Here is a 22,917-nt window from a genome sequence, read left to right as displayed (position 1 = left end):
TTATTAGCCAGACGAGGGCAGCACCATCTGATCTTGTCACGTTCTCGCTGTAGCGGAAGTAGCAGACCAGTGTTATCCGTAGTCATTGTTAGCTAGCTAGCCGAATATATCTCCCCCTTACCCTTGTTGTCCCAGAGAAGATATATCTGCTATTTAGCCAAGTCATTACTTTAATTTTATATTTGCCAAAATGCCGTTGGAAAATCTGGAAGAAGAGGGTCTGCCTAAAAACCCTGATCTTAGGATAGCACAGCTGAAATTTTTGCTCACAATGGATGGTCACCGACAAGATGCTAAAGTGAAAACCGAACTCATGGACTCAATCAAAGAAAACGGTGAGTAGCTAACGTTAGCCAGAAAGTCCCGGTACTGGCAAAGTAACTAGCTTATGCCAAGCTAATAAACCGAAAATAGTAACTTTAGCTATCTGTTGTAAACAAAATATATAGCAATGTGGCCTAGGAAGTCATGCTAGCTAGTGTTCTCCTATCATACAGTGTTGAAATTGCTGACGTTAGCTAGCTCCTGTAGGTAGCTAACTCGCCTGGCACATTTTTGTCGCTAGCGAGTAGACTTGCTAACTAACGCGTTGACACGGGTAGCTAACTAGTTACACTACACTGAACAAACATATAAACGCAACATGTAAAGTGTTGGTGTCATGAATTGAAAATAAAATGTCCTAGAAATGTTCAATATACACAACATTTATGAATCTACAATTTTGTGCACAACATTGCATTTCTCATTTGCCAAGATAATCCACTCACCTGACAGTTGTGGCATATCAATAAGCGAATTAAATAGCATGATCATTACACAGGTGCACCTTGTGCTGAGGACAATACAAGGCCACTCAAATGTCCTGTTTTGTCACACTTCCACAGATGTCTCATGTTTTGAGGGAGCGTGCGATTGCCATGCTGACTGCAGGAATGTTAAAAATGTCTGGCAACAGCTCTGGTTTATGTTAATTTCTCTACCATAACCCCCTCCTACGTCGCTTTAGAGAATTTGGAAGTAAGTCCAACTGGCCTCACATCCGCAGACCACGCCAGCCCAGAACTTCCACATCCGGCTTCTTCACCTGCGGGATCGTCTGAAACCAACCACCCGGACAGCTGATGAACCTGGGTTTGCACAACCAAAGAATTTCTTCACAAACTGTCAGAAACCATCTCAAGGAAGTGCATTTGCATGCTTGTTGTCCTCAACAGGGTCTTGAACTAACTGCAGTTTGGCTTCGTAACAGACTTCACTAGGCAAATGCACACCTTCGATGGCCACTGGCAGGCTGGAGAAGTGTGCTCGTCACGGATTAATCCCAGTTTCGACCAGACCGATGCCGTCGTGTGGGCAAGTGGTTTGCTGATGTCAACGTTGTGAACAGAGTACCCCATGGTTGGGTTATGGTATGGGCAGGCATAAGCTACGGACAATGAACACAATTTCATTTTATCAATGGAAATTTGAATGCACAGAGATACCGTGTCGAGATCCTGTGGCCCATTATCGTGCCATTCATCCATCATCAGATCATGTTTCAGCAGGATAATGCATGGTCACATGTCACAAGGATCTGTACACAATTCCTGGAAGCTGAAAATGTCCCATTTCTTCCATGGCCTGCATACTTGCCAGACATGTCACCACCCATTGAGCGTGTTTGGGATGTTCTGGGTTACAGTGTACGACCGCGTGTTCCAGTTTCCGCCAATGACTAACTTCGCACAGCCATTGAAGAGGAGTGGGACAACAGGCCACATAGCCTGACCAACTCTATGCGAAGGAGATGTCACATTGGATGAGGCAAATAGTGGTCACAGATAAAGTATCTGTGAACAACAGATCTGTATTCCCAGTTGTGAAATCCATAGATGGGGCCTAATGAATTTCTTTCAATTCACTGATTGCCTTATGTGGACTGGAACTCAGTGAAATTGTTGCATGTTATATTTTTGTTCAGTGTCGTTAGCATCACTGTCAGACATAAACCTTGCCAGAAGATACCGACCCTACCATTACGCTTGTTTCCACTGAGCTGCACTGGGGTTGGAACGCAGTCATGGTTACATTGACATCGTGGAGTCGGCGCAAGATATGGGTGGTAAAACGTACCTCAATGCAGGGATGGGATATGCCACTGTACTTCAGATTTGATCTTTATCCACACTGCTCCATCAAATTGAATACTGATAGTAACACGGAGAAAGGTACATTTGGAGTACAGTGGCATATCACATCACTGCATTGAGGTACGTTTTCTGAACTGACCCCAGTGCAGCTCAGTGTAAACAAGCCTAACTGTAGAGTCGGTATCTTCTGGCAAACATATACCTATCCATATCAACCTGCTACTTAGTCAGTTAGCGAGTAGCTAACTAGTTAGATACTCAAATGAAATTAGCTAGCTAGCTAACCAGATACATATGGAATAAAAATGGCTAGCTAGCTAGAATGTTGCCAAAGGTTACAAGTTAGTTAGCTAGTCACTTTTATTTATTTTAACGTGATAGCTGATGAATTGTCTTGTTACAGATATGGCACCTTACTACGAGAGCCTGTGTAAAGACCTGAAGTGGCAGCTTGACACAGACCTAATGAGTAAGATGAAGAAGGCCAACGAGGACGAGCTGAAACGTCTGGATGATGTCCTGGAAGATGCTGAGAAGAACCTCGGGGAGAGTGAAATTCGAGATGCAATGATGGCTAGAGCTGAATATCTCATCAGAATTGGGAATAAGGTGCTTTTGCATTCATAAGCTGTTACATTCAGAGCAGAGGCCAAAAAATCAGAAGTCATGTTAAATGTTATCAGTCATAGTGCCACGGTTGCACGGTGGACCTTATACAATATACACACAGTATCATGCTATACATACACATAAACCTCAAGAATCTACCCCAGAAAACCCCATTCTAACTTAGCCATGCATGTAGGTCATTAGCTTAACCAAATAACTCATCAACTTCACATCACCAGTATCTTAACTGTTTTTCTTGCTGTGTAATTCCACAGGAGGAAGCGTTGACGGCCTTCAGGAAGACCTTTGATAAGACTGTGGCCCTGGGACATCGGCTAGACATTGTGTTCTACCTTCTAAGGATTGGACTGTTCTACATGGACAGTGACCTCATCACACGCAACACTGAGAAAGCCAAAAGGTAGTTTGGCTAAAAGGCACTGCTTCTCTCTGCATTCACTATTCTATGATGACATGTCATTAAGTCTCATGTGTTACCTGGCACGGTTTAGATTTCATAGCAGCCAGCAACATTTTGCCTGCCGTGGCATTGTATTGTCTATTTATTGTAAGCTGTTTTTCTATATTCTCGTATTTTGTAAGCATCATCATTTCAATATCCTCCTTGTTTGTGTCTGCACAGCCTTATTGAGGAGGGGGGTGACTGGGACAGGAGGAACCGTCTGAAGGTGTACCAGGGCCTGTACTGTGTGGCCATCCGCGACTTTAAACAGGCTGCTGAGCTCTTCCTGGACACGGTGTCCACCTTCACCTCCTACGAGCTCATGGACTACAAGACTTTTGTCACATACACCGTCTACGTCTGCATGATTGCCCAGAAGAGGCCCGACCTCAGAGAAAAGGTTGGTAGCAGGAGAGGAAGATTCTGGAGCCACGGTGGTTGTGTTGTCAACGGGGCATCAATGTGCTTACATAATTCTAGAGGTGGTAGTTTTGCAGACTTCGTACTTACCCTGACAGACAATAAGACAAGTATGGTTGCAGAAAACCTGAATATGTTTATATAATACTTTCTACATGTCAGAACAGGTATATTTAAACTTGTTTTGATAAGGATAAATGTTTTATACAACTGGCAGATTTCCAGTTCTGTCATGACTTTATCCTGTTGACTGTTCTCTTTCAGGTGATAAAGGGAGCAGAGATTCTGGAGGTGCTGCACAGTCTCCCTGCTGTCCGCCAGTACCTCTTCTCACTATACGAGTGTCGCTACTCTGTTTTCTTCCAGTCACTGGGTGAGACCCCTTTTTCTCTCCCCTCATTTAGGCTTGTAAATAGTAAAGCTGAAGAGAATGAATGTCCGCAGACAGTGAGTGGACATGCATGTTTCACTATCCCCCATTCCTTAGTTGTAAACCTGTTTGTCTCTGTCCCCTCTTTGCAGCCACAGTGGAGCAGGATATGAAGAAGGACTGGCTGTTTGCCCCTCATTACCGTTACTATGTGAGAGAGATGCGTATCCATGCCTACAGCCAGCTCCTGGAGTCCTACCGCTCACTCACCCTGGGTTACATGGCTGAGGCCTTTGGAGTCAGCACAGAGTTCATTGACCAGTGAGTCTCACTAGCTCTTGTTCCATACCCACAATGCCGATTAGTGCTCCATTGTCTTACGTCAGACAGCGCGCGACGACTTCATCTGCACTGATGGTTGAGGACTGCGAGTCACATAGGAATGATGCCAGCCGTCAGAAGACAATTGGTGCTCTTGATTACACTGATACAGAAAAGGTACTGTGATAACTTTTTTTTAAAATTTCTTCCCTCTCAGGGAACTCTCACGATTCATAGCTGCTGGTCGCCTCCATTGCAAAATCGACAAAGTAAACGAGATAGTGGAAACAAACAGGTAAGAATTACTATTCATTCAAGGGTTTTTCTTTATTTTTACTATTTTCTACATTGTAGAATAATAGTGAAGACAAACTATGAAATAACACATGGAATCATGTTAACCAAAAATATATTTTAGATTCTTCAAAATAGCCACCCTTTGCCATGACAGCTTTGCATTCTCTCAACCAGCCTCACCTGGAATGCTTTTCCAATGCTTTACACAGTTGAAAAACCAATGATAGTCCCACTTAGCGCAAACCAGATTAGATGGTGTATCGCTGCAGAATGCTGATTAAGTGTGCCTTGAATTCTAAATAAATCAGACAGTCACCAACAAAGCACCATCACACCACCTCTTCCATGCTTCATGGTGGGAACCACATGCAGAGATCCGTTCACCTACTCTGCGTCACAAAGACACGGCAGGTTGGAACCAAAAATCTGGACTCAGACCAAAGGACAGGTTTCCATTGCTCGTGTTTCTTGGCCCAAGCAAGTCTCTTATAATTGGTGTCCTCACAGAAATTTGACCATGAAGGCCTGATTCACCCAGTCTCCTCTGAACAGTTCATGTTGAAATGTGTCCGTTACATTTATTTGGGCTGGTAACTCTAATGAACTTATCCTCTGCAGCGGTTTTCGCGACTGCACTCGAAGAAACTTGAAATTTTCCGTATTGACCATAGGGCTATCTCCTGTATACAATCACTACCTTGTCACAAATGCATTAATTTATGGAATTTCTTTCCTTAACTTCTTATGGCTGCAATCCTGTTAACGGGAGCGATTTGACAACAGCCAGTCAAAGTGTAGGGCGCCATTTTCAAAACATCAAATCTCATAATTAACATTCCTCAAACGTACATGTGTCTCATACCATTTTAAAGCTATTCTCGTTAATCCCACCAAAGTGTCCGATTTCAAATATGCTTTTCAGCAAAAGCACTACAAACGATTGTTAGGTCTCCACCAAACCACAATAAGCACAGCCATTTTCCAGCAAAATATAGCATTCAAAAAGCAGAAAGAGAGAAAATGAATCACTAACCTTGAATTATCTTCAGATGACACTCATAGGACTTCATGTTAGACAATACATGCATGTTTTGTTTGATAGTTAATATTTATCAAAAAAATCGTAGTTTACATTGGCGTATTAGATTCACTAGTTCCAAAAACATCAAGTGATTTTGCATAGTCACATCGTTTCATACTCATGGAATTATAGATATACCTCTCCTTAATGCAACCGCTGTGTCAGATTTCAAAAAAAGTTTACGGAACAAGCAACCCATGCAATAATCTGAGACTGAGCTCAGAACAGTAGCCAAATTAGCCGCAGTCAACAGAAACCAGAAAATGACACGTTTCCTTACCTTGGATGAACTTCATCAGAATGCAGTCCTAGGAATCCCAGTCCACAATAAATGCTTGATTTGTTCGAAAATGTCCGTTATTTATGTCCGATTAGCTACTTTGGTTAACAATTCCAAAGTCAAAGCGCGTCCACTATAATGTGACGAAATGTCCAAAAGTTCCGTAACAGTCCATAGAAACATGTCAAACGATGTACTGAATCAATCTTTAGAATGTTGTTTACATATCTTGAATAACGTTCCAACCGGAGAATTAGAATGACTTCCGATGACCGGTGGAACGCAGGTCCTTCCCCTGTGAACGTGCATGGCAGTGGTGACCATTTCCTGTCTCATTCGATCCCCCCTTCACATTAGTCAGACAAAGTTCTATCAACTGTTGACGTCTAGTGGAAGGCGTAGGAAGTGAAAACTCATCCATATCTCGCTGTAATTTCAATGAGAGCTTGGTTGAAAATCTGCCACCCCCAGAAAAAATAAACAGGAAGTGGAATTTCTCCAGTTTTGGCCTGCAATATGAGTTCTGTTATATTCAAACAGTTTTAGAAACTTCAGTGCTTTCTATCCAATAATAATAATATGCATATATTAGCAACTGAGACTGAGGAGCTGGCTGTTTACAATGGGCACCTTTCATCCAAGCTATTCAATACTGCCCCTGCAGCCATAAAAAGTTAGGCACACATGTTAATTGAAATGCATTCCAGGTGACTACCTCATGAAGCTCATGAAAGTATTTGGGGTTTTACTTTTTTGGTAGTGTGATTCTATAGTTTTGATATCTTCACTATTCTACAATGAAAAAGTCAAAACCTTGAATGAGTAGGTGTCCAAACTTGACTGGTACCCTACATGTAAAACAATTAGTTTCTATTAGAAGTGGTAGAGCTCAAGTGTTATTTTATTTCTTCCAGACCTGATAGTAAGAACTGGCAGTACCAGGAGACCATCAAGAAAGGGGACTTGTTGCTCAACCGTGTCCAGAAGTTGTCTCGAGTTATCAACATGTAAAATGGATGGCCGTGTTCTTTGGGAGGGAGAGCTGGATTTTTCTGTTGTACCAGTATCCAAGAATTGACCCTCATTATGTATATAAAAATTCTTTTTGGTGATTTTGTTTTCCTTTGATACAGACTTGGAGTTAACAAATAAAATCAGTAAAGAAGCGAGTCAAGTTTTCTGTATAAATAGCTGTATAAATTATTTATTTACAGAAACCTGTTACAAAACAAATAGAATATACAATCTTCTTTAAATATTAAGTAAATCTAACCTACCATGTTTGTTCATGAATTACATAGCAGCCAATACAAGTCCAGCTGATCAAATGATTCTGATGATGTATACAAAAACTGCACGCTCTTACTGAGGATTTTTCCTCCCGCAAGCTGTGTTTCACTTTCACATTCCAAGTCTGTGGTACTTGATAAACATCTTTGCAAAGTTTCCATCACATGAAAACAAGGTTAGCGCTTTCAGTGGAGGTTGAGGGTAAACAAAACACTTTACTGAACCTGCTACAAGCAATTCATAATGGACCAGGAAGCTTCAACACCCCCTGGTCTGCACCTCATCTGGAAAACATAAATCAAAAGAATAGAGTTAACACCAAGGTTTCATACCAGCTCGCTGACAAGCCTCTTTTTTTACACCACATTTAGGGTTCATAGGCAGATTTCAAAAGCAAGCTCCTAAAACACTGAACATTCAAGTAAGGTAAAACTAAAAAAACAACTGTCCTCAGTCAGTGTGAAACAAATTCAGGCACTTTTTTAATTTTAGCATTTTGAAACGCTGAAAACTACATTTTCTTAATGCTGAGTTTCAAATTATGTTTGGCAACAATGATGCAAGCAGTTGCACTGTTTGAAGTGTTTATCATGATTGCTTAAGTCCCTTCAGCCTTAAAAGGAAAGTGTCAATGATGAAATGTTATAAAGTCTACAGCGGTCGTGTTTACACAGGCAGACCAATTCTTTTCACTAACTAGATCAGCTCTGAAAAAGATCTGTTATTGGAGAAAAATCTAATCAGAATTGGGCTGCCGGTGTAAACACGAATGCAGCCAAATTAGTTGAGTGAATCCATAGAAATTGCTTAGACAACTGGCACAGCTTTCAGCCTGCGGGGCATTTCAGAATCAGGCTATTTGGGTCACAAAATTATAATTCTTTTTTTGATTGAGGCAACTTGAAAATAGAAAAAAGCACAAGTGAGACCTTGGAGAGTTCAAACAAAACATATTGTCTATCACACAAACACATGCTACAGTGGAAACACTTCACCTTTTAAAGGATCCCACTACATGATTCATGAGATGCTTCAACCTCTAGTTATAGGCCTATTGCGTTAGACTTGGCAGTGAACCACTTCAAATAAGTTAAGTTCTTAAACGTGTTATTTCAATTACTAAATAAATAATCTCAATTGTACCAAAACATTTTGTATAAGAAAATGCCTGTGCAAAAATACATATTTCAATATGTACAATTCGTTAACAAAATATGTATTCTGAAATAGGGATACTTCGATGTTTGTTCAATACATACAAGAAAAAGCTCAAGTAAGATACAAAACACTCAACTTCTCTGCTGCCTGACATCAGTGGAGTTTATGAAATTTACAGGGGTTACAAAAAAGTAGTAACTTACTCTGAAGCCATCTCCATGAATCTCACACCCCCCAAAGGAGCATCATCTCAGACAGAGGGAAGTATTGCCAGTTTAAGACTTCATGCTTGATGAAAGACTTACAAGTTTGATGTCAATCATTACAAACCCCTCTACTCACAAACAGTATTGTGACATTACTAAAGGTACCGGAATGGAAACAATAGCCATAGCTGGGATAGTGGTTACAGACTATGGTGGGAGAAACAGATGGCTGCCTTTGGCTAGCTTTTGGGGCAAATAAGCACAACTTAAATGTCCTAAAGCAAGTAGTGGGTCTGTATTTGTTTAGTGCTGTTCACAGTTAGGGATAGGTCTACTGTGGCTGTTCATTAGTAAAATGTTAATATTGTAGGAATTACAACTTCAAGCTTGGGACTAAGGTAAATCTGCATTTTTGTTCAAATGTAGTTATTGACAGCCTTATTCTGTTCAATGTTCCCTACCTATATAGTACTCAAAATAACACAATTCATGTTAATTTCAAAAGAATACAATATAAAAACTGCTTAACTTTAAAGCTAATTATCTCAGAATCATCTTTTTTCAGCTAGAACCTTATAGTCCCAAGCACTCAGCTGGTCTTTCGTGAGCATTAGTGCCTCTTTCACGATCATTCAATCAAATTGTCACATCAGGCATCCTTTTCACATATGCATGCACAATTGACCCCCCCCCCCCCCAATCTGCTGTAGTTAAATTCAGTGAAAACATGATAAGAAACATAAAAAGTAACAATTGCATAATTGGGTCATGTATGAAACTCATATAGAATTGACTGGATCTGCTCATGTCATTCATCTCTGGCTACTGTACATAACATGGCGGTATCTACACACACGCCACAATGATTCAAACCAACCAACAAAATGTAGTGAAGAGATAAAAACAACGTGATTGAAGTTATGTAAGTGACAGTTTGTCTTCCTGCCCTCTCCATTCAAGGCTTCTGAGTTCAGGCCTGCAGGTGTAAGTTTGAATTTCCAGTAGTCCAGTAGAATCTGACGTGACAAAGTCAAACACTCACACACACACACACACGGAAGAGATCGTCAGATACCAACAGATTGCGGCTTGTTGGCTCTCCAGTCACTCCCAGTGGCTCTGCATCATGGTGGGCGGGCGGTGGCATGGCTGTTGTGCCAGCCCTTCACCCTCCCCTCCATACCTCTGGAACTTCAACATGGAGGTCAAAGGGCAGGAAGGCTGCAACTCCCTCCTCTCCTCCCCATAGGAAGACCTACCTCAGGACAACACTGACTGACAGGGGGACAGGTGAGACCCACCCCAGGTGCTAACGCCTGCCACCTCCACATGGCTTTAGGAGAAATAGTTCCACTATAGACGACATCACAGGGTTGTCCAGATCACCTCCACCCTGAGGATCATGGGAAGCTGAGAGTAAGGCATTAGAAGGCCTCGTGCAGTCCAGAGCAGTGTACAGGTTTGCCCCCTTATCATCCGCCCCTCAGTTCCATACAGAGGACACAGCCACTGCTGTCAGGGGCGGGCCTTTGGCTGAGGGGAGAGAGAGAGTGGCAGGGTTTTTAAATGATGAGATTTTTAGTTTGTGTTTTGTCTAACGTCAATATATGTACATATGTTGAAGCCAGATAAGTCCTAACTGCACAGTAAATTTCCCAACAGATAGAGATTGACTGGTTGATGATAGGAAGCGTTAGCAGCCAGTGTGTGAGGCTGTAGGGGTCCAACCCACCTGATGGATGAGGGAGTTGTTGGGGAGCCCTGGGCCTCCTGGGATTGTGCGTCCATGTTTGCCATGGATGTTGTTGATTGCTGGAGACTTGGCCACTTTGGGCCTGCCCGGTCCACCTCCACTGTTGACGGAGCTGGCAGCGGGGGAGCCCTTGCGTTTCTTCCCCTCCAGGCGGCCGTCAGTGTGGGCATGGCTGAACCTGCTGTGGTGCTCTGAGGCCTGGTGGACAAAAGGCCCCAAGGAGAGGGTGGAGTCACTGCTGTTCATCACCACACTCATCCTTTTGATGGACTCGGCCGGGCTACCCGAGGGGGGGCCTCTGACCCCAGGCCCCGACACCCCCGAGGGCTCTGCCTTCAGACTGAGGGAGTTGGTCCTGGCATTGGGGCCACAATTAAGTCCCACACTGTGGACGCCGCTGTGAGATGAGGGGACTAGTGGGGCGTGGTGGGACGTGCTCCCTGAGCTGCCACTGTTTACCGTGCAGTTCTTCTTGAAGGAGGAAGAGGTGGGGTTGGAGGAGGACTCTGAGGAGTAGGTGGTAGCGTGAGACAATGTGAGGGAGCTGTTCTTCTTCTTCTTCCCCGAGCTGAGGCTAGTGCTGCCCCCGCTGGTGGAGTTGGTTATGGCGGCTGTGGAGGAAGACTCCCGGGTTCTGAAGGACTTGCCGCTGGATCTGGACTTGAGCGGTCGTCCTGACGCCAGGGTGGTGACCGAGGAGTGGGCTGAAGGCATCTGGGGCGACGAAGACACTTGTCTGGCCTGTGTTGCACTGTAGGCAGGGTGGTCGGCCGTGCCCTGGGAGGCACGAGCGTTTAAGGTGGTCCCGTACGAGAGCACAGACTTGCTGTCGTAAGACTGGGTGTAGGGGGGCGGAGGGGGCGCAGAGGGGCTGAGGAAGCCTGAGGCAGGTGTGCTACCGTGGGATGAGGACAGGGAGTTTGTGCTTGTCCTGTGGGCCGGCGCAGAAGAGGAATTCTCCAAGGCCAAAGGGATTTTCCTACAACACAAACAGGCCACAATGAGCATTCCCATCAGTAACATTTACACATAGGGGAGGAGTCAGCACAGGACAGTCCTGGATAGAAACTGGAACTGCTTTACACATAGAGAGGAGTCAGCACAGGACAGTCCTGGATAGAAACTGGAACTGATTTACACAGAGAGAGGAGTCAGCACAGGACAGTCCTGGATAGAAACTGGAACTGCTTTACACATAGAGAGGAGTCAGCACAGGACAGTCCTGGATAGAAACTGGAACTGCTTTACACATAGAGAGGAGTCAGCACAGGACAGTCCTGGATAGAAACTGGAACTGCTTTACACATAGAGAGGAGTCAGCACAGGACAGTCCTGGATAGAAACTGGAACTGCTTTACACATAGAGAGGAGTCAGCACAGGACAGTCCTGGATAGAAACTGGAACTGCTTTACACAGAGAGGAGTCAGCACAGGACAGTCCTGGATAGAAACTGGAACTGCTTTACACATAGAGAGGAGTCAGCACAGGACAGTCCTGGATAGAAACTGGAACTGCTTTACACAGAGAGAGGAGTCAGCACAGGACAGTCCTGGATAGAAACTGGAACTGCTTTACACATAGAGAGGAGTCAGCACAGGACAGTCCTGGATAGAAACTGGAACTGCTTTACACATAGAGAGGAGTCAGCACAGGACAGTCCTGGAGAGACACGGGATATAATACCAAGCAAGATCAATGTCAGCTAACTTGCCTAAATGTCCTGAAATATCTTTGAAACAAATAAAAGTTAAGCTTGAAATGGGCAAGGTCTCATTGACTCAACAACCAAAAACAAATATCTATGTTTAGCTTTCTTTATTAACCAGAAATCAATAGTTATTTATGGTTGTTCATCAAAATTAGCAGGCCAACTCATTGATCCTGCTTTGTGGTATACCTCTCTGGTGTCCCAGGTCTGAATCAGTCCCTAATTAGGAGAGTATGAAAACCAGATGTGTTCTGGCCCACCAGGCCCAGAGATAAATAGCCTAATGGTGTCCCATACAGCACTAGATCTCCCTTCACCACCCGGTGTCGTGGAAATATTCATTCAATAATATTTCTCAAATACCGGAGCCTGTAAGTTCAATTAGACTTTATTACAAAGTGGTTCATGAACCAGCTCGGCTTTTATTACCTTGTTATAAATTATAATTGAACTCACAGGCTCCAGTATTTGAGAAATATTCTTGACTGAATATTTCCATGACACTGGCAACGCCATTACTCCCTGCCTCAGTGATTTTGCAATAGGTTAGTGGATTAGGTAGGTATTATGGAACGCTGGTCTAATGAATGTACAGACTTACTTCCACATCTGAGTGTTGACGTGCTTGTCCATCATGGCAGTAAGAGCACATCGCATTCGATCCCAGCGCCGGTCAAAAGAGTAGCAGCTACTCCCAAATAGTCGACTTCCAAAGGTGCAGTACTGAGCAGCAAGGGAGGAAACAGTTAACACACACTGCACGGTAAAAGCTGCCACTCAATGGAGGTTGGTACTGTTTATAGAGCCTGTAAAACAGGTTGAAGACTTTTTCGTGCATCTGGCTAAGCTGTTGTTTCATTGTTTCTGTGGTGTGAATTTAAGGGCTCAATAAATGTAGAGCACATTCCTGTAAGAGTTAAATATAAAGTGACTTACAGCTGCCGGCCGTGGTTGGTAACCTGAATAGTGACAGTCCAGTTTGTCTGTGCCTTCCTCCCTTTCCTCGTTCTCCCCCTCGTCACTGGACAGGCAGGCGACCCTGTCGGGGGCGGGCGTAGAGGGGTGGGGTGACTCGTGGACCAACGAGGGGTCTTCCAGGAAACCGCCACCTCCTTGAGAGATACTGCTGTTCAGTCTTAGAGCAGAGGAAACAGTGATTTACGAACACACATCAGGGATGCAGGTACTGGCTGTACCACATTGGAAAAAGTATTTGTTGGATGTTGGGTACCCAGAAAGAGTACATGGAGTGACTCACCGTGGAAGACCAGGATTTTGAGGTTTGGGTTTGCCGAGCACCAAAGGCTTGGTGGCGGCGTCGGCGGCTCCGTTGCCTTGAGCGACCTGGTGGGCGTCGTGGTGGGGGGCGAGCCGGGAGGGGGAGGGGTGGGGGTCCCTGAGAGGGGGATCTGCTGGGGGTGGGTGTGCTGCAGCTCCCGTTCCCGGGCTTTGCTCTTGTGCTCAGTCAACAGTGTGTCAAAGCGCTTCCTCCGGCCCAGCACTGCCCTCCGCTGGCTTAGGGAATGTGTCTGAGGGAGGAAGAAGGCCAAAGGGTATGTTAGGTCAGGATGAGCTGCACTCAGTCTGGAGGCTGCTGAAAGACCTAGGAAATGTGACAATGAATATTTCCTAACCAAACAGAACAGAGAGATGGGGGGCAGAAGAGAGGGCTTGGTACCTTGCATGTTAGGGATCGTGTGCATGGCTTCCGAGCTGTCATATCCAGGACCCCACAGTGGATATCTGGATTAAACTCACGTTCTGATGGAAGAGAGAACAGGAGCGAAGAGAACGAGAGAACAAGAAAGGAAGAGAGAGCGAACAAGAAAAGGAAAAAGGAAGAGAGCGGTAGCAGAAAAACAGTATTCAGTTAGTGGCATTTCTGGGATAAAATCAGCCGAGATTTTACTGTTTGGCAATGACATGTCAGTACTTGGATAAATGACTGAGGTTCTAAATCTATTGCAGCAAACCATATTACAGACAATCCCTTATCATCTCCTCTCACCTGACAGTCTCTTGTGGAGGTGTTGTCTGTTACTGGCACTGTTGTCCTGCTTCTTGTCCAGGGCAGAGAGGGAGATGTGGCCCTTGCCATTGGGGATCTGGACAGGGGCCAGCAAGGGAGCCTTTGGTATGGAGGGACAGTTAAGGCCTGGCTTCACGGGTGATGAGGAGCTCACAGTGCTGCTGGAGGAGGACGATGTCGTGGCGGCCAAGGGAGCCTGCACCAGCTTGGCCCACACATCCACCTTCAGACGCATCTTCTCCACTTTGACCGCAGGAGTCAGGCTGGAAGAGAGAGATGGACAGATGGAGGAGAAAGTGAAGGATGGCAGGAGGAGGGAGTTAATTTATCTATAGCAGCAAAGCAAAGATCTCAGAGAAATCATTTCATTTCAACAGAACAGGTTTAGGTAGAGTTTGAAATGTGTTTAAATCCCCAAGTAGAAAGCCAACATGTTTTGAGTGGTTGCAAATGGAGTTTGATAAAGGATCTTTTTAACACTCTTTAAGGGGCTCATTCAGATAGAGGGTAGTACGGGGAGATGTCAATCAGAGCTAGACTTCTTAGGAGCAGGGAGAGGAGGACTTGAAGAGAGAGAAGTAAACATAAAGCAGGGCTATCAGAGGCGGGGGGGGAAGAAGTTCAACATGACAACACGTTTTTCTTGGGTTCAGCATGGGCTCCCGAGTGGCGCAGCTGTCTAAGGCACTGCATCTCAGTGCAAGAGGCATCACTACAGTCCCTGGTTCGAATCCAGGCTGTATCACATCCGGCCGTGATTGAGAGTCCGATAGGGCGGCGCACAATTGGCCCAGTGTCATCCCGGTTTGGCCGGGGTAGGCTGTCATTGTAAATAAGAACTTGTTCCTCACAGACTGCCTAGTTAAATAAAAATGAACTTAAAAAATAATAAAAGCTAATGATTCAGCAGCTAGGTTAGGCATGGCTTACATTTTGTCATTGAGCTCCCTGAAGGGAGGGAAGTGAGGTCTCTGCTGGATGCCTGGCAGCTTCTCTTTGGCTGGTTTGAGGATTTTGGAGTTGGACACGGCGCTGGTCCCACTGGAGGAGCGGCCCATGGCCCCTCCACTGACACCCCCGGCCCCCGCCCCAGTCCCACTGCCCCTGCTCCGAGACAGGGAGAAGGCTGACGAGGGGGCCGAGGTGGAGGGGGGCATGCTGGCCGAGCTGTGTCTTCTCTCTAGGGGTCAGGGGTAAAGCAGGTTAGGGACGAACTACAGTCCACATAGAGACATGACCAACAAGCATCGACACAGGCACATAAATCAGAAGGTAGTAACTAGTGTTCCATTTTTTCTTGAAACAGGCCTTTGGACAGGTACATTTTTCCAATAAATGTGCATGGAATCAATGTGTCAATAAACACTAGTATAAGTGGGTAAAAATGTACTAAACACAAAGTCAAAAACAGGTCGTTTTAAAAACAAAAAGACTAGAAAGCCTTGCTGATCCAGGCCAATTCACCTGAAATAAAAATAGGGGTCATGAGCTTGATTTCCTGTCTGAAACAGAATGGAACGGTTAGGCTTAAAATAACTGATACAAGAAAATACTAATACCAGAAGAAAAAAATACAACTAAGAGGAAAAACAAGAGCTGCTGAACAGGACAAAAGGGAATATCTGCATTGCAGTATTTAGCCTAAACAGTTATTTCTAATGTTATTGAGCACTCACTCCACAAACTAACACAATCTGAACAAGCACACTACATGACAATTGAAAGTAAAATAGACAGAGAAAATGAAAGTTATACAGCAAGAGCAGAAGAAAGCATGTGAGAGAATGCGAGAGGTTTCGCTCTTCAGGCCGAAGCAACTGAAGGCCGTTCCAGTCCTGAGGGTTAATCTGACCATTTTACAGCCAGATAAGACACTGACTGCACTACCTCCTCCCAACCAGCAGAGCAGCACAACAAACATGTTTAATCTTCTATCCATGGAGAAAAGTGTGTCAGAAAGAAGAGACATAAGCCTACAGACATAAAGACAGAAACAGACAATCAGTGAATGAGAGGGCAGATAACAAGAGAATGGAGCGAGAGGATGAGAGCGATAGATAGAGCAGATCAGAGCAGGATTAGTGGGAAATAGTCTGCCTGGCTGGCTCGTGGTGGCGTGGCGAGTTAAAACGAAACTCCAACTAACCTTCTGCTAAGCCCATGCAGGTCTGGGCTGCATGCCGAGGCTGTCTCAGTTGGAGAGCTGCAGTAGAGCAGGACAGAATGCACAGCTGACACTCCCAGCCACACACCACCCCAGCTAGCTAACAGAGAACCAGCTCCAGGCCCTTCTTCTCCCTCCCTGAGCCAAGCTGGAGCTTCACACCTCTTCCACCCTCCTACTCATGACCCACTGCCTTCCTGCTAACAGGACAGCACCCAACAGCCTCTCGCCAACCTCCCCCAACCCATAGCTGCCACTCAGTCAAAGCCAGACGTCGCTGCATAACCCACACAAGCACGAACAGGCTTCCCCAGCATGACGTTCCCACAACGCCTGCCAAATGCTGAGAGCCAGCCAGCGAGAGGTCCTGGTAGACCAATAGAACAGCAAAACAGAGACCGAGGAGAGGAGCAGCATTAAGGTCTATTCTCACACTGGCAAATAACAGTAGTCTCTCTAGAGGGCCGGGAAATCCCTGACGATGGAGGAGACCGGCTTGCTGGGGTACATTTTGGAAAGTGGGCCACAGCATAGGCCTACAGCACTCAGTGTAGGCTACACATAAAGCAGCTAGGGCCAATCAAAATTATTTACATGGTCCTGTCAACAGTGCAGGCCTGCTCTCCTCAGCATACTATAGCTCTGCTTGTGCTGATCCCAGATCTGTAGTCTCACAGTCAGTCACTGCTGAGTACTCACATATAGCTGTGAGGAGAGGGTCTTTGTTCAGCGACCGGATTAAATAAGAGGAGCGGAGCTGCCTGCCTAGTGCCTGTTTAAACTCCAGAGTGTCACTCCTGCCCACAGCGCCAGGCTAGCTGCTCCCTGTACTATACCCAGGGGCCCCACTGTTCAAACACAGCATATGGATGGGCTTCAAGCAATACAGGAGAATGAGGTGAGACAGTCTAGATGGGAGAATCACAGTGCATTGACCTTCAGCAGACTCTCTCAGCTAATGGCCTTCCTACCAGCAGCAACACTGTGGCTTCATGGAGTGAAAGTCATGTAAAACTACACAGACCACATCCAGGGCAGAAAGGGAGGGTCCCGACACAGACCACATCCAGGGCAGAAAAGGGAGGGTCCCGACACAGACCACTTTCAGGGCAGAAAAGGGAGGGTCCCGACACAGACCACATCCAGGGCAGAAAGGGGAGGGTCCCTACACAGACCACATCCAGGGCAGAAAGGGGAGGGTCCCTACACAGACCACATCCAGGGCAGAAAGGGAGGGTCCCGACACAGACCACATCCAGGGCAGAAAGGGAGGGTCCCTACACAGACCACATCCAGGGCAGAAAGGGAGGGTCCCTACACAGACCACATCCAGGGCAGAAAGGGAGAGTCCCGACACAGACCACATCCAGGGCAGAAAGGGAGGGTCCCTACACAGACCACATCCAGGGCAGAAAGGGAGAGTCCCTACACAGACCACATCCAGAGCAGAAAGGGAGGGTCCCGACACAGACCACATTCAGAGCAGAAAGGGAGGGTCCCTCTGTGGTACCTTGCAGAGATGCGCTCATTATTTTAATAGAAGTTCACTAGTGTTTCACTAACCAGACAAGTGCAGTCGGCTTCAGATAGAAACAGTTGAGTCCTGCATTAACACACGGTACACTGGAAAACCAATGAATGAACAGGCCTATTATGGAATTTCATAATGCCGTGCCTATCAAATCACAGAGATTATGCAGATGAGACTGACAGGCAGTCTGTGGTACCAGCGTGTGAGCTATCTGAATCAACGTTATTGCACAACATTTAAGTAGAAAGTTCTGTTAATGAACTACACTGTAGTAGTCAGGTGCAACCACACCAGCACTAGGCTAACATCAATTTATGAGGAAAGTACAAACTTCTGTATTTGCTCCTCTATTCACATTTGCTATTAGTCGATGATTGCTGTGACTCTTGCCACAGGACCAATGAGTGTCACCAATGACACTTGTCTCCCTCTTGTGGTCAATCCTGATCACTGTATTACCAGCAATAATCAGATGAAATATTACAGGCTTAGCTGTTTATTCAACATTTCCTTTGAGAAAGAAAGAAACAAACACTGCATTGTAAAGAGAGAGTAGTGATTCCACTGAAACCCGTGGCCTTGACTGGTCAATTTAAATAGTATGGATCCCAATGTCCACACAAACATAAATCTAATTTTATTTGACACATGCACTGAATTACAACAGGTGTGTAGACCTTACAGTGAATGCTTACAAGCCCTTAACCAACATTGCAGTTTAGAAAAATAAGTTTAAAAAGAACACATTAAAAACGCAAATAAATAATTCAAGAGCAGCAGTAAAATAACAATAGCGAGGCTATATACAGGGGCTACCAGTACAGAGTCAATGTGAAGGGGGCACAGGTTAGTCAAGGTAATTGAGGAAATATGTACACGCAGGTAGAGTTAAAGTGACTATGCATAGATAATGAACAGCGTAGCAACAATGTAAAGGGGGGGCAACGCAAATAGTCAAATGGGAAACCATTTGATTAGCTGTTCAGGAGTCTCATGGCTTGGGAGTAGAAGCCTTTTTGTACCTAGACTAAGGGCCCCGGTTCCGCTTGCCATCCATGTGGTAGCAGAGAACAGTCTATGACTAGGGTGGCTGGAGTCTGACAACTTTTAGGGCCCCCTCTGACACCGCCTGGTGTAGAGATCCTGGATGACAGGACACTTAGCCCCAGGGATGTACTGGGCCGTACGCACTACCATCTGTAGAGCCTTGCGGTCGGAGGCCGAGCAGTTGCCATACCAGGCAGTGATGCAACCAGTCAGGCAGGATGCTCTCAATGGCGTAGCTGTAGAACTTTCTGAGGACCCATGCCAAACCTTTGCAGGCTCCTGAGGAGAAATAGGCTTTGTCAGGCCCTCTTCACAACTGTCTTGGTGTGTTTGGACATGATAGTTTGTTGGTGATGTGGACACCAAGGAACTTGGTGCTATCAACCTGCTCCACTACAGCCCCGTCGTTGAGAATGGGGGTGTGCTCAGTGCTCTTTTCCCTGTAGTCCACAATCATCTTCCTTTGTCTTGACCATGTTGAGGGAGAGGTTGTTATCCTGGCACCACATGGCCAGGTCTCTGACCTCCTCCTTATAGGCTGTCACATCGTTGTCGGTGATCAGGCCTACCACTGTTGTGTCATCGGCAAACTTAATGATGGTGGAGTCATTCAGTCATAAGTGAACTGGGAGTACAGGAAGAGCCCCCGTGTTGTGGGTCAGCGTGGCTGATGTGTTGTTACCTACCCTTACCACCTGGGGGCAGCCCGTCAGGAAGTCCAGGGTCCAGTTGCAGAGAGAGGTGTTTAGTCCCAGGGTCCTTAGCTTAGTGATGAGCTTTGAGGGCACTACGGTGTTATTGTGTGAAGTAATGTGTGCATTAGTGTTGTCACGATACCATCATTTTACTAACGATACCAGGCCAAGCATCATGACAACAAGTAATATTGGTGATATTGGTGTCAACAAAACAAAAGGAGATGATTGTGGACTTCAGGAAACAGCAGAGGGAGCACCCCCCTATCCACATCGATGGGACAGTAGTGGAGAGGGTAGTAAGTTTTAAGTTCCTCGGCGTACACATCACGGACAAACTGAATTGGTCCACCCACACAGACAGCGTGGTGAAGAAGGCGCAGCAGCGCTGAAGAAATTTGGCTTGTCACCAAAAGCACACAAACTTATACAGATGCACAATCGAGAGCATCCTGTCGGGCTGTATCACCGCCTGGTACGGCAACTGCTCCGCCCACAACCGTAAGGCTCTCCAGAGGGTAGTGAGGTCTGCACAACGCATCACCGGGGGCAAACTACCTGCCCCCCAGGACACCACCCGATGTCACAGGAAGGCCATAAAGATCATCAAGGACAACAACCTCCCGAGCCACTGCCTGTTCACCCCGCTATCATCCAGAAGGCGAGGTCAGTACAGGTGCATCAAAGCAGGGACCGAGAGACTGAAAAACAGCTTCTATCTCAAGGCCATCTGACTGTTAAACAGCCACCACTAACATTGAGTGGCTGCTGCCAACATACTGACTCAACTCCAGCCACTTTAATAATGGAAATGGATGGAAAAAATGTATCACTAACCACTTTAAACAATGCCACTTAATATAATGTTAACATACCCTACATGACTCATCTCATATGTATATACTGTAATCGATACCATCTACTGCATCTTGCCTATGCCGTTCTGTACCATCACTCATTCATATATCTTTATGTACATATTATTTATCCCTTTACACCTGTGTGTATAAGGTAGTAGTTGTGGAATTGTTAGGTTAGATTACTCGTTGGTTATTACTGCATTGTCAGAACTAGAAGCACAAGCATTTCGCTACACTCGCATTAACATCTGCTAACCATGTGTATGTGACAAATCAAATTTGATGTTGATTTTTATTGCATTACCACAGTGGGAAAAAATTCAGGGTGGCCTAATTAACTGTTCAGCCGTCCCCCCTGACACTCGTTGTAGTTCTCTAAATGTTATGCGCATGTGCTAAAACCTGTCACTGATATTCACACTTCTACTCAATACAACAAATTGTATTTAACTTCACACTGTACAGTTGTGGCCAAAAGTTGAGAATGACAAATATTAATTTTTCACAGTCTGCTGCCTCAGTTTGTATGATGGCAATTTCCATATACTCCAGAATGTTATGAAGAGTGATCAGATGAATTGCAAAGTCCCTCTTTGCCATGCAAATGAACTGAATCCCCCCAAAACATTTCCACTGCATTTCAGCCCTGCCACAAAAGGACCAGCTGACATGTCAGTGATTCTCTCGTTAACACAGGTGTGAGTGTTGACGAGGACAAGGCTGGAGATCACTCTGTCATGCTAATTGAGTTCGAATAACAGACTGGAAGCTTCAAAAGGAGGGTGGTGCTTGGAATCATTGTTCATCCTTTACAATTGGCTCATTAATCCCCCTCTCCCCTGTAACTATTCCCCAGGTCTTTGCTGCAAATGAGAACGTGTTCTCAGTCAACTTACCTGGTAAAATAACGGATAAATAAATCTACTGTCTACTAAATCCTCTGTCAACCATGGTTACCTGCAAGGAAACACGTGCAGTCATCATTGTTTTGCACAGAAAGGGCTTCACAGGTAAGGATATTGCTGCCAGTAAGTTTGCACCTAAATCAACCATTTATCGGATCATCAAGAACGTCAAGGAGAGCGGTTCAATTGTTGTGAAGAAGGCTTCAGCACGCCCAAGAAAGTCCAGCAAGAGCCAGGGCCGTCTCCTAAAGTTGATTCAGCTGTGGGATCGGGGCACCACCAGTACAGAGCTTGCTCAGGAATGGCAGCAGGCAGGTGTGAGTGCATCTGCAAGCACTGTGAGGCAAAGACTTTGAGGATGGCCTGGTGTCCAGAAGAGCAGCAAAGAAGCCACTTCTCTCCAGGAAAAACATCAGGGACATGCGGATATTCTGCAAGCGGATATTCTGCAAAAGGTACAGGGATTGGACTGCTGAGGACTGGGGTAAAGTCATTTTCTCTGATGAATCCCCTTTCCGATTGTTTGGGGCATCCGGAAAAAAAGCTTGTTTTGAGAAGACAAGGTGAGCGCTACCATGAGTCCTGTGTCATGCCAACAGTAAAGCATACTGCAAATATTGACTCTTTGCATCAACTTCATATAATTGTCAATAAAAGCCTTTGACACTTATGAAATGCTTGTAATTATACTTCAGTATTCCATAGTAACATCTGACAAACATATCTTAAGACACTGAAGCAGCAGACTTTGTGGAAATTAATATTTGTGCCATTCAATACTTTTGGCCACGAAGGTATAGTAGAAGGTGGCATAAAATGGCAACTTTACTCATATTTGCAAAGGCCTAGCTGTGATTTGGCTAGAGGAATGGGAGGAAGGAATATACATGTCTAATGATCTGCATGTCATTGTGGCAGTAAAGGGAAAACAGCATGAAACCTCTTCAGTTAACACACAGACCAAACACATGCGCGCTGCCCCCAAATTTAAAAATGTTAGGCACCAAACAGGATGTAAAGAACACCAGAAAGTAGTGATGCACCGATATGACATTTTTGGCCGATACGGATATCCTATATTTTCCTAAACAAAAAAAAAGAATACAGATAACCGATGTTTAAAATTTTAGCTGCCTTTTAAGCATTCTAATACAGTTAAATAGTTAACACACACACAGCGTTCTAAGGCACTGCATCTCAGTGCAAGAGGAGTCACTACAGTCCCAGGTTCGAATCCAGGATGGATCACATCCGGCCGTAATTGGGAGTCCCATAGGGCGGGGCACAATTGGCCCAACGTCGTCCGGGTTTGGCGTTATTATAAATAAGAATTTGTTCTTAACTGACTTGCCTAGTTAAATAATGGTTACACACACACACACACCAAAAAGTATTTCAATTACATATGTGCCCATTACCAGTAAAACAAATCAAAACCTATTTCTTACTTGCTGTGCTGTTTCATGGGTTCATTTGTTCAGTCAATTCTCAACCAGGCTTTCATCATACATGTCAAACAGTGAAGTTTCAGCTCAGTCTGTGGCGCCTCTTCGTCACGGTGTCCGTTTCCATCTTGTCCAGCTGTGTATGTAAC

The 22,917-nt window shown here is 45.2% G+C and overlaps 2 protein-coding genes across 2 annotated transcripts in view; one reads left to right on the top strand and one right to left on the bottom strand.

The window, feature by feature from the left end:
* Positions 1-89: 89 nt before the first annotated feature.
* Positions 90-7,145, top strand: LOC115143317 (26S proteasome non-ATPase regulatory subunit 6-like). Its single transcript, XM_029683593.2, has 8 exons — positions 90-335; positions 2,539-2,744; positions 3,020-3,165; positions 3,388-3,607; positions 3,892-4,000; positions 4,150-4,318; positions 4,536-4,613; positions 6,891-7,145. The coding sequence occupies exons 1-8, from the start codon at positions 191-193 to the stop codon at positions 6,985-6,987; spliced, it is 1,170 nt and encodes a 389-aa protein (XP_029539453.1). The 5' UTR covers positions 90-190; the 3' UTR covers positions 6,988-7,145.
* A 6-nt stretch (positions 7,146-7,151) lies between these two features.
* LOC115143315 (ataxin-7) overlaps positions 7,152-22,917 on the bottom strand; it is a 32,553-nt gene continuing 16,787 nt past the window's right edge. The window contains 9 exon segments of the mRNA XM_029683589.2: positions 7,152-10,163; positions 10,363-11,362; positions 12,694-12,815; positions 13,029-13,227; positions 13,351-13,501; positions 13,504-13,621; positions 13,771-13,853; positions 14,101-14,384; positions 15,052-15,301. Of these exon segments, the coding sequence (XP_029539449.2) occupies positions 10,146-10,163; positions 10,363-11,362; positions 12,694-12,815; positions 13,029-13,227; positions 13,351-13,501; positions 13,504-13,621; positions 13,771-13,853; positions 14,101-14,384; positions 15,052-15,301 (2,225 nt within the window). The 3' untranslated portion in view covers positions 7,152-10,145.

Source organism: Oncorhynchus nerka, linkage group LG15, assembly GCF_034236695.1.
Source record: "Oncorhynchus nerka isolate Pitt River linkage group LG15, Oner_Uvic_2.0, whole genome shotgun sequence".
NCBI lineage: Eukaryota > Metazoa > Chordata > Actinopteri > Salmoniformes > Salmonidae > Oncorhynchus > Oncorhynchus nerka.
Note: the sequence above shows the minus strand (reverse complement) of the source record. Positions and strands in the feature narration are given on the sequence as shown.

Excerpts from the sequence above, each read along its gene's own strand:
- LOC115143317 (XM_029683593.2), top strand. The coding sequence starts at position 191 with ATGCCGTTGGAAAATCTGGAAGAAGAGGGTCTGCCTAAAAACCCTGAT. Across the intron at positions 3,166-3,387 it reads AACACTGAGAAAGCCAAAAG|CCTTATTGAGGAGGGGGGTG; the intron begins GTAGTTTGGCTA and ends GTGTCTGCACAG. Across the intron at positions 4,614-6,890 it reads GAGATAGTGGAAACAAACAG|ACCTGATAGTAAGAACTGGC; the intron begins GTAAGAATTACT and ends TATTTCTTCCAG.